At 44.0% G+C, this 10,062-nt stretch overlaps 1 protein-coding gene across 2 annotated transcripts in view; it reads left to right on the top strand.

Moving 5' to 3' along the window:
* The first annotated feature begins 386 nt into the window (after window positions 1-386).
* The window catches only part of LOC134530752 (cyclin-D1-binding protein 1 homolog), a 29,208-nt gene continuing 19,532 nt past the window's right edge, over window positions 387-10,062 (top strand). Inside the window, exons 1-2 of one of the 2 annotated variants that reach the window (XM_063365903.1) lie at window positions 387-580; window positions 3,500-3,562. Coding sequence is in view for 1 of the 2 variants with exons in the window: in XM_063365893.1 (XP_063221963.1) it covers window positions 493-580; window positions 3,500-3,562 (151 nt within the window). In the remaining variant the exon portion in view is untranslated. The remainder of the gene's footprint in view (window positions 581-3,499; window positions 3,563-10,062) is intronic. The other variant, XM_063365893.1, reaches the window with a different exon arrangement.

The following is a 10,062-nucleotide window of genomic DNA, read 5'->3' as shown; positions in this document are numbered from 1 at the left end:
TCCGCGTTGCGCGCAGGCTGCCGGCCTGGTTGAGCTCTCGAAGGACACTAGCGGTGTCGCCGCGCGCGACCCCCCTCCCCCGCCAGCCCTCCCGCGGAAACGTGTGAATTTCGCGGGAAACTGAACCGGCCAGGTTCGGGACAAATCGCACATTGAAACATGATTTTGCAAAGACTTAATTATTAATTAATAAAAAATAATGTTTAATAAAATCCTGTGGAAAAACATAATTATAACAATTTGTTGTAGTGCGGCGGAAGGATATGCCACACCCGGCCGGATCCTTGCGCCGGTGTAGCACTCGTTGTATGGCGTTCGCCTCGTCGCACGAACTGCACTTTGCTGCGCGCACGGGCGCGTTCGGTGCACACGCTTTTGCGAGACGTTGATGAGGCATAGCGGTCTATGCGACAGAGGAGCATTGGCGGTCGGCGTCAGTTTGATATTATTACCTATGTCAATTTATTTGTTATCAATATGTATTAAAATTGTATGTCTTCTTTCAGCATGTCAGAGAGTTGGACAAGTATCGTTGAAGAACTGGTTGACAGTTTGTTGCTTGTTAATAATGAGCTTATAGGTAAGATATTATTGCTGGTAAGACTTTTGGGTTATTCTGCAGAGTAGTGGCTTTCGGGAATTGAGGCAAATCATTACTAAGTGAAAGATTTTGATCTAACTTACGTAAGGTTAACCTTAGATGATGTACTCGTGAGACCAGTGGAGATGGCATTAGAAGCGTGGCGATGGAGGGAATCAGCGACCACACGGTCGCGTTGGTGGAGATTGAAATGGGGCGGCGAACAGGAAAGGAAAGGCGAGAGGAAGTTTTATTAATGTGGGGTGGGGCGGAGGCATATTTGAAGATGAAATATTGTAGTGGGCAGATGTGAAGGGACTAGACGGAAACTGTGTTGTCCCGAAAGGCGTACTGGAACAGATGAAATGTTTTGTGCCTGAAAAGAGGGAAGGAAAATGTGGCCTCCCTTGAGAGTGAGATAATGGTTTGAAGAGAATATGCAGAATGATGAATGCAAGGGCAAGGTAGGGAAGAGGGGAGGGGAATGTAGAGATGGAGCAAGGTAAGAACTGGGAGGGGAAGAAGGGAGTCAAAGGATGGATGCATACATGGAAAGGCTAATTGGAAAAGGAAGGAAAGGAAATGGGGTGGATCATTACAGCTATGTATGATGAGTGAAGGGGGCGAAGGGGCAGGCAGGAATTGGGATGTGGGGGAAACCGGGAGAAGGTAAACTTGCTAAAGGAGCAGTACCTATCAGTATTTGTAAGGAAAATGTATGGGAGGGGCAGAAAGAAGCGAACACTGCAGTAAGGAGTGGTTTAGAAATATGGATAGAAGAGGTACAAAAGGGGGTTAGGAGTTTGAAGGGAAGGAAGGCAGTTGTGCCAGACGGGATAGAGATCAGCCACCTCAAGTTGGGAGGTCAGGAGATACGCATGGTAATGTTCCTGCAATCCCTGGGGAAGGGTAAATTGCCAAAGCAATGGAAGGAAACTGTAGGGGATCATAATTTACAAGAGGGCTAGGGATAAGGCAAATCCGGTGGTAAATTACAGACCAGTTAGCCTGACGTCCAGTATGGGGAAAGTAAAGGAGAGGTTTGTGGGAAGGTATGGGTGGGGATGCATGCATTTAGGAGAGGGTTCTCATGTAAAACCAAGATGGCGGGTTTGAGGGAAGATCGGAAGGAATCGGTGAACGGGGGAAGCAAATTGACACAATATTCATTGATTTGAAAAGGTGTTTTATAAAGTGCTACACAAGAGACTAATAGATAAGGAGTTGTTAGTAAAGGATGACAATGTGGTAAATTGTGTATGTGACTTTTTCAGTGATAGAAGGCAGAGGGTGAGCGTGGGTGACGGAAGGTCTGAAGAGAGGGTAATGATGTCAGGAGTGCCGCAGGCGAGTGTGTTGGGCCCCTGTTTTTCACTATATTGATTAACGATTTAGGGGATGGACAAGAGTGTTTGCGGATTGCGCGGTGTATGAGGTGGTGGGGGAACGGGTACACCTGTCTAGAAAGGCGGACAGAGAACAGGATGTCGCTGAATGTTGGAAAGACGAAGGGGTCAGGTTCACGAGGAAGAGGAAGAGGAAGTGTATAGCTGTAAGGGGCAGGAGAGAGAGGAGGCCAAGTACAAGTACCTAGGAGTGTCCTGGGATGGACAGTTGCAGCGGGTGGCAGGGGTAGGAGGTCCCCGGGACAGGGTCAGGCCAGTGATGGAGTATGGGGCTGTGATCTGGGATCCCTGCCTGGAGACTGAAATATGGGAGCTGAGGAGGTGCAGCGAGGGGGGTGATGGGTACGTAGAAGTAAAGGGAAGGGAAAGAGAAGGAAATTGATCTAATTTTTACAAAACCTTGGAAACATGTATTATTGGATGTAACAATCACTTATGCTATGATCTAGGAAGAAACATTAAATAACTCATCTTTGAAAAAACTTACAATATCCACATTTAAAAAGTCAGCAGAACATCTTGTTCCAAGCATTCAACTGGCAGAAATAACCTTCTACGATCATTCTGCTGGAAAATAATTGATGTCTCATTTTGGGATAATTCTTTGTTTATTTGAAATTGTGCTTCTCTCCTAGATAATAACCATAATCAGCTCTGTACTTACAGTACCAATGTTTTAAAAATGTGAAATAATACGACTCTTTAGACTTGTGTAAACATATGTAAGAAAAGACAATTTTTTTTATGCAATGGCAACTTTGACAACTAGTGTAATGAAATTCCTGTAAAATAAATTGCTGTTAAGTGTACAGTATTGACTTGATATTATGTTATGGAGTAGCTGCCTCATAACCATACGGGATGAACAGAACTTATTATATAAATAAAATATAAACATTGTCACTCACATGTTCATGTTCTCTTGCAGTTTGGACAGCAGATGGCTCTGTGTCATCAGTAGTGGGTAAAAATAAGCGAGATAATGCTTTGTGGTAGTTCAGACCTGCTCATATAAGCCCCCAAATGTTAATTAACTTTATTGTACATCATACATTGTACACATTAAAACCCCAGTAGAGTAGTAGAGACTTAGAGAGAGAGGGAGGTTATGAAAACCAGGGAATTTGTGGAGTTAAAAGGCCTAAAGTTCAAACAAACCTAGCAACTATGTTTTTGTATCCCTATGCATAATGTCTTGAAATGTAGATACAATACATTCTTGACTCTCAGACACTGTACATGTGTAATGCCATGTGAGTAACAGGATGAGAGGACTTGCATAAAAAATTTCAAAAATTTCTTAACTGTAATATTCACAAGACAAAAGATGCAAAAAGGTATATATAAGCTCAAATAATAAAGTATGATAGTTTATAAGTTTTTGTATTATTAATATTATTATAAATGATGATTAAACATTACTATAACTGTAGGTTAGGGAAAATGAACTGTGGGATACCTTGTGTTACCAAGCCTGTTTGGTGCTTGCTGTGTAATCTAATCGTTGTTGCAGATTTTTCAGGCGAGGAAAATGAAAATGGTGGATTCGAGTTAGAACATTTCTGGAAAAAGCTATGTGAGTTTTTCTATTTTAGTTTTGTTCATGTTATGATGGTATGGATCTCTAAATATTTGCATAGTTTGTCGGTGCACGTCAGCAGCTGGCAAACCGTATATGTACATACAAGCCATCGTGGATTCTAGGTCAGATAGAGTCACTCATTGGTGGATTTCATGGCTCAATTAATTTTACTTTTAGGGTGGTGATAGTTTACTGGATACAAAGTTAAAGAAGTTAGAATTATTTTAAATATGCCTATGGCATTAAGATTCATCAAATTGTTATTTTGTCTGGCATTAGGCGGGAGTATTTGTCAGCCACCATGCCTGCTGGCTCGTCCCAACAGTATACTCACACAGCCAAGCTGTCGTTCCAGATTAGCCTTGGCCCATTCCAGGGTCGTCCTGGCATGCCAGTGACTGGAGACACGAGCAGTGCCGTGCCGTCGGCCAGCTCTCCCCTCCCCCCCCCCCCCCCCCCCTCCCTTGTGCGCTGCTGAGCCGTGCCCAGCACACTGCACGCCCCCATGTCTGCGCTCCCCCTCCCTCTGTCCCCTTTCGGCAGGTCTTGTTCTTACCTGTGAACAGTTCACCATTTACACATTGTTCTGGAAAGTTAAGGTGAAACGTTAACAGATTATAGTTTCGTCAACTAGGAATTTATTGAATTTTTAAATTTTTTTTTTTGTTTGGTCATGTAGTTCAATAGTGTTTTATTTATGGTTTTGTTTTTGCCTACTTTTTCTAATTTTTTGTAGTTATATGCTCTCCAATATATGAACTTCAGGATATCCGTCATGTCTTGTAGTAATGGAAACAACCAGTTTAAATTCATTTCCAAATTTATATGTCTTTGTCATCATTGTGTTTTACGAACCTTGTGTCTTTTTTTTGGTGCGGTGGGGTACAGATTAGGATATACAAATTTTTTATTCTGTTGTACATCACTTTGGCCTGCATTTGTACATCACTTTTTGACTGTTGGGCTTTTCCGTGGGTGCTGTCCCAGCTCGGAGGTGCACAATCGACAGTGCGTGGCTCAGTGATTTTCACTTGTTTCGTTGAAAACGGCCTGCGCGCAGCATTTAAGTCTGACACAATGTGAACCATTTTTCTCCTGTGATTTTGACACCTAATATTTGGTGAGCTCATCACCAGTTTTAGACCTTAATATTGTTAAAGAACAAAGAAATTATCCCGAAACGACTCACGAGGAAAAATAAATAAATTAAATTATTTCAGTATTCTAAAGATGTAAAATACTGTTCGAAAACAGCGATAGTTTTTCATTAAAAAAAAATGGGTGCATGTACGCGCGTGAGAAGTTATACTTCTTTGGCATCATTAAAAAATAGTTTTTATTGCATGCAAATAATTAATTACAATAAAATAATAAAAGGCTAGAAAAAGATAGTCAACACAGTCAATAAAGTTCAGTTTAAATTTGAAAAATTAAATAAATAAAATTTAGAGAATAATAAATATATATGACATAATTTGTACTAAATATTATAAGATTCTTAATTTTAAATATTTAAAATTGATTATTTAATATTTTAAATAAAATAAATAAATTTTATAATGAATTCAAAAATTTAATTTAAGTTTTTCATTTTTTAAATATTATTTTCTTAATTTAATATACACTTTTAATTTTTATCAAAAAGTGAAACATACCACGATGTACGTTTACTAAAGCGAGTATCCCAGACCCCTCCCATATAGTCGTGATATTTTCCAACCTGCAGGGGAGGAGCATACGGCTATCAATCAGCATAAATAGAGTATATCTTGGTGTAAGGGTAACTTTGCAATAAGGGATGACCACTAGTCTACTCATATACAAGAGAGATTTCAAGTATCTTTTTAATAGATCCCAACTCATCAAAAGGGAGGTATATAAACTTAAGATATACATAAGTATTCCATGAATACAAAAGTTTACAACACGTTAAGCTAAACAGTACAATATTGAGTAGAGCGTGACCGTAGTCGTCAAACCGTGTCTCTTACAATATGTGTTCGCTACACGGGCGAAAAGTCTTATATGTCAAACAGTACTACCTTAAGGTTAACATTGAATACTTAATTCTACTCCTAATTTCGTACACGCGCGTGTGGGGCGTATAATTTAGTTCGGTTATACAACAGTGGTTACAGACTTTAAACTTACGTACGTAAATATTACTAGTGTCACAGAAACATGTCTTTAATTACTTCTAACAACGTATATATTGGAACAGTGTTTCTGGACATAAGCAGGGGTTGGGCGCATCGCGCACATTTTCATAGTGAGCCTAAGCAGACAATATAAGGAAGCGAGGTGCGTTCTACGTTAAGTATACGAGAGACGCAACAGAAGGAAACCCGATAGTGCAAAATGTACATATCCTCCTAAGACGGGAGCGGGCCGGATTCCCGGCCATGGGCGGCGCCGAGGACAAGAACTAGTATAAATGAAAAAAGAAAAATTTAGAATTTTGAACGTGGCGGCCAAACGTAAGCGAAGGGGAATTCAAGCCACTACACACCAACACTCACCCACCCATGACCGGTGACCGGACGCACCACCCGCGACAAACTATTCGCACTAGAACTATGTACTATCTAAGAACGAGGCGAGCGCGCCCAGCCCCTTTATACTCTAAGGAAATTAGTCCGGCGTAAGAACACACACATGCATAGTTACAAGCAACAAGCAAAATCCTTCCGCGCACCACAAGTGCCTAGAGAGGGGACACGTTGACGTCAACACTGGAGGGAGAAAAGGAGGGGTAATACTCCGCTCAAGGGACGGCGCACTCACAGGTGAAAGAAAACAAAAAAAAACATCACGTAATTAATAAGATGTGACGGAAGCAGTGCGCCTCAGCACACTGCAACCACCCTCGCTTAAGGGAGAACACACCCCTGACGAAACAAGTGCTGGAAGGTGTAGACTTCGGCAATCGCAGACATGCAGGCGGCCAAACGGGGGGGGGGGGGGGGGGTACGATGATCTTGAAGAAGACTTCCCGTTCCCGCATCTTGTTTAAGGGCGCATGCGGCAAACTAGCGCACTGTGCTCCTTCCTTCGAGACGATTGCGTTCCGAACAATGCCGTGGCTCCCAGTGTTAGCGCAGTCAACGACTCAGAGCATGTAGTTGTTGAGTCGGGTATCAGAGTTATCAATATACTCGCCACGCCTCACACTGTTGACGAGAGATTCAATGTGAGGAGCAAGTGCGGTGCGTCGAAGGGGGAGTAGCAACTGACTCACCCCAAAGGCGCGTCTTCAAGCGTCCGAAGTTCCAGCATCCGGGACCACCAGTAGTAAGCGGCGGCGATGGCGGGCATGGTACTGCGAAGACTGCGGCCAGGGGAAGGGGGGGGGGGGAAGCGGCGAAGCGTGGATCTCAGGCGGTGACGTACGAGGGGGGGGGCGGGCTCGGCCCTCCCGTAGCACGTCGGCTAAGGTGATCGGTGATGACAAGTCGAAGCACAGGCTGGGGGGGGGGGGGGGGAACGAAGCGAAGCACACGCGAATTGAGTCGGAGTATCGGAAGGGGGGAAAGAGAACTTCATTGTTCTGGCGCATAAGCGGAACACTAATACACAATCTTTAAGAGAAATCAACAATATTTTACTGCCATATTCATAAATATAAATAATAAACTCTAAAAAGATACAGAAGATACACCAAAGTTGTTTCACAACTCTAACGCACATAAGCCACCAACAAGTATACATTAAAAAAGGATTATAACCCCACACGCCAACTACAAAACCAAGCGTACGTAATAGATTACAAAATTACAAGATTACCAAAAGAAATTTTTGGAACACGCGCGTGTACTATCCTATAAACGATTTATTGTTAAGCATGATACGCTTTTAAATGGCTAACGTGGCTTTTCCTCAGACGCCCTCGTGTGCCGGGTTTTGCCAGGAGCACCGTGTTGGCCCCCAGAAACCTAGAGATCCTATACGGGCCGACGAAGGGGGGGATAAACTTAGAGCCCAGCTTCCCAATCTTTGAGGGGAGCGTAAAATTGCGTACCAAAACAAGGTCGCCTACTTGAAAATCGCTCGGATGTCTGCCAGTATTGTACGCATCGGAAACCCGTTCCCTGGCCCTTTGCAAATTAATTGCCACGGAATCTACGATAGCTTCGAGCGCTGAAGGGTCCCAAGCCTCATCTACGGGAGGGAGTCCCCAGATATTAAGGAGAGGGTGAGCGAAACTGCGGCCCAAAAATGGAACAGAGGGGGGGAACCCAGTGGCAGAATGAACAGCACTATTGAGGCCTATCGAAATAAATTCGATGTCTCGGTCCCATAGAGTCTGGTCTTCTCTGTAATAAGCTGTGAACACGCTTTTTAGGACTTTATTCACCCTTTCGGACATATTCCCCTGGGGGAAGTAAGCGCTGGAGTGAACAGGCTTCATGGCCCACTCCATGCACATGGCTTGCCATTCCGCTGAGCGGAAATAAGAAGCGTTGTCCGACACGATGATAGCGGGGGCTCCCAGTATCTGCCAGACTCGCGTCCGAAGAGCGCGAGTCATCGTAGCCGCTTTGAAATTCCGTAGAGGTAGTAGGATAATGAATTTTGAAAAAATATCAACTAGAACTAATAGGCAATTGTTCCCCAGCGTAGACCGGGTTAACGGCCCGAATATATCGACGTGCACGGTGTGCCAGGGGGCCACGGGAGGGTCAGCGGCATACATCCCTATTTTCCCACAAGAGGGAGGTTTGGAAACCTGACAATCATGGCACGCGCGCACGTATTGACGTACGTCGCCGCGTATATTGGGCCAGGCAAAATGAGCGGAAATTTTTTGAAACGTTTTCGAGATGCCGAAGTGACTGCCCAGGAAAGAACCGTGAAAGTATTTAAGGATCAGGGGGCGTAGTGAAACAGGTACTAACATTTTACGCGCTCGTCCCGACTTCCCTGTGTAAAAGACGACACCGTTTTCAAAAACATAGGGTACGTTGGCGCCGGCACTAATTTGGCGACGACTGTCGCTACAAAAAGGATCCGTAGACTGTTGCTCTTTAACATTAACGTAGGATTCCGGAAAGATTCTACTTGTATTCACGTGAGCCTCGACAAGTGGGCTAGTGAGCTTATCGTCCTCCGAAAGGTGGGTATCAACAGAAAATTCTTCCGGATTGAACATCCGTGATAACGAGTCAGCGACTACATTATCAGTTCCTTTTACGTGTCGGATAACGAAATCGAATCGGGATAGGCGGAGGATCCACCGGCCCAACTTACCCAGTTGGTTGGGGTGGTTAAACAACCAACTTAGGCCTGGTTGTCCGTATACAGGTCGAATTCGGACCCTTCGAGGTAGGAGTGAAACTTCTCTACGCCGAAGAGGCACCCAAGGGCCTCCTTCTCGTATGTACCGAGCCGTTTCTCCCCATCTGACAAAGTTCGGCTGGCGTAGGCAATGGGTCTGAAGGAACCGGCGATTTCGTGACTAAGCACCGCGCCCACAAAGCTAGAGAAGAAGCGTCCACATGTAGAGAAAATCTTTTATCAAAATCGGGTAGAATGAGGACTGGGGGACTCGCTATGACTGCCTTTAATTTATTGAAAGCAGTATCACAATCCTCTGACCATGTGAAGGGGACGTGTTTCTTCCGAAGCGAATTCAGGGGCGCGCACAGTCGCGCAAAATTGGGTATAAAGCGCGAATAGTACCCCAATAATCCCAAAAAACGCTGCAGGCCCTTCAAATTCCGGGGGCACGGGAAGTTTACTACCGGGGATACCTTGTCCGGATCCATCAACAACGTACCCTCGGCAACCACATACCCCAAGAACTTGACGGACTTTTGCGCCAGCGAAATTTTTTCGGGATTGACGGTGAGGCCTGCACCACGCAATCGCAAAAAAACCTCGCGCAAATGATGCATATGTTCACCAAAGGAATTGCTATAGATGATGATGTCATCAATATAGTTGAAGGCAAAAACCATTTTAACGTCTCGCAGAATGTGGTCGAGAACCCGGCTAAGAGCCTGACTACCAAACTTTACTCCCATGGGTATTCTTTTATATTCGTACTGGCCCCACGGGGTGGAAAAGGCCGTGTAGGGTCTGCAAGAAGGGTCTAAGAGGCACTGGTGGAAGCTATTGTTGAGGTCGATAACGGAAAAAATTTTGCTCTTTCCCAATTGTTGTAGGGCCATTTCTACGGTGGGCAAACCAAAATTATCGTTAATTATTTTCCTATTTAAGGGAATAAAATTATGAACAATGCAGTAGTCTACGCCGTTTTTCTTAACCTTTAAAAAGGTAGGGGTGCTGTAGTTGGAAGTTGAAGGAGCTATGACGTCGGCTTTCAAAAGTTTGTCAAGAATTTCTCTCATTTTAGTCATCAATATGGGGTTAGGCTTTAAAAAATTTAGACTTAACGGGTTCCAGGTCTTTCAAATAGAACTTGTACGGCTGCAAGTCACATTTTCCAATTCTTTTCGTAAGGACATCCGGGAACTCCATACGGAGATCCTGCA

The sequence above is a fragment of the Bacillus rossius genome, chromosome 1 (genome assembly GCF_032445375.1).
Source record: "Bacillus rossius redtenbacheri isolate Brsri chromosome 1, Brsri_v3, whole genome shotgun sequence".
In the NCBI taxonomy this organism is placed as follows: domain Eukaryota; kingdom Metazoa; phylum Arthropoda; class Insecta; order Phasmatodea; family Bacillidae; genus Bacillus; species Bacillus rossius.
The sequence above is the reverse complement of the archived record's forward strand: the minus strand, read 5'-3'. Positions and strand labels throughout refer to the sequence as shown.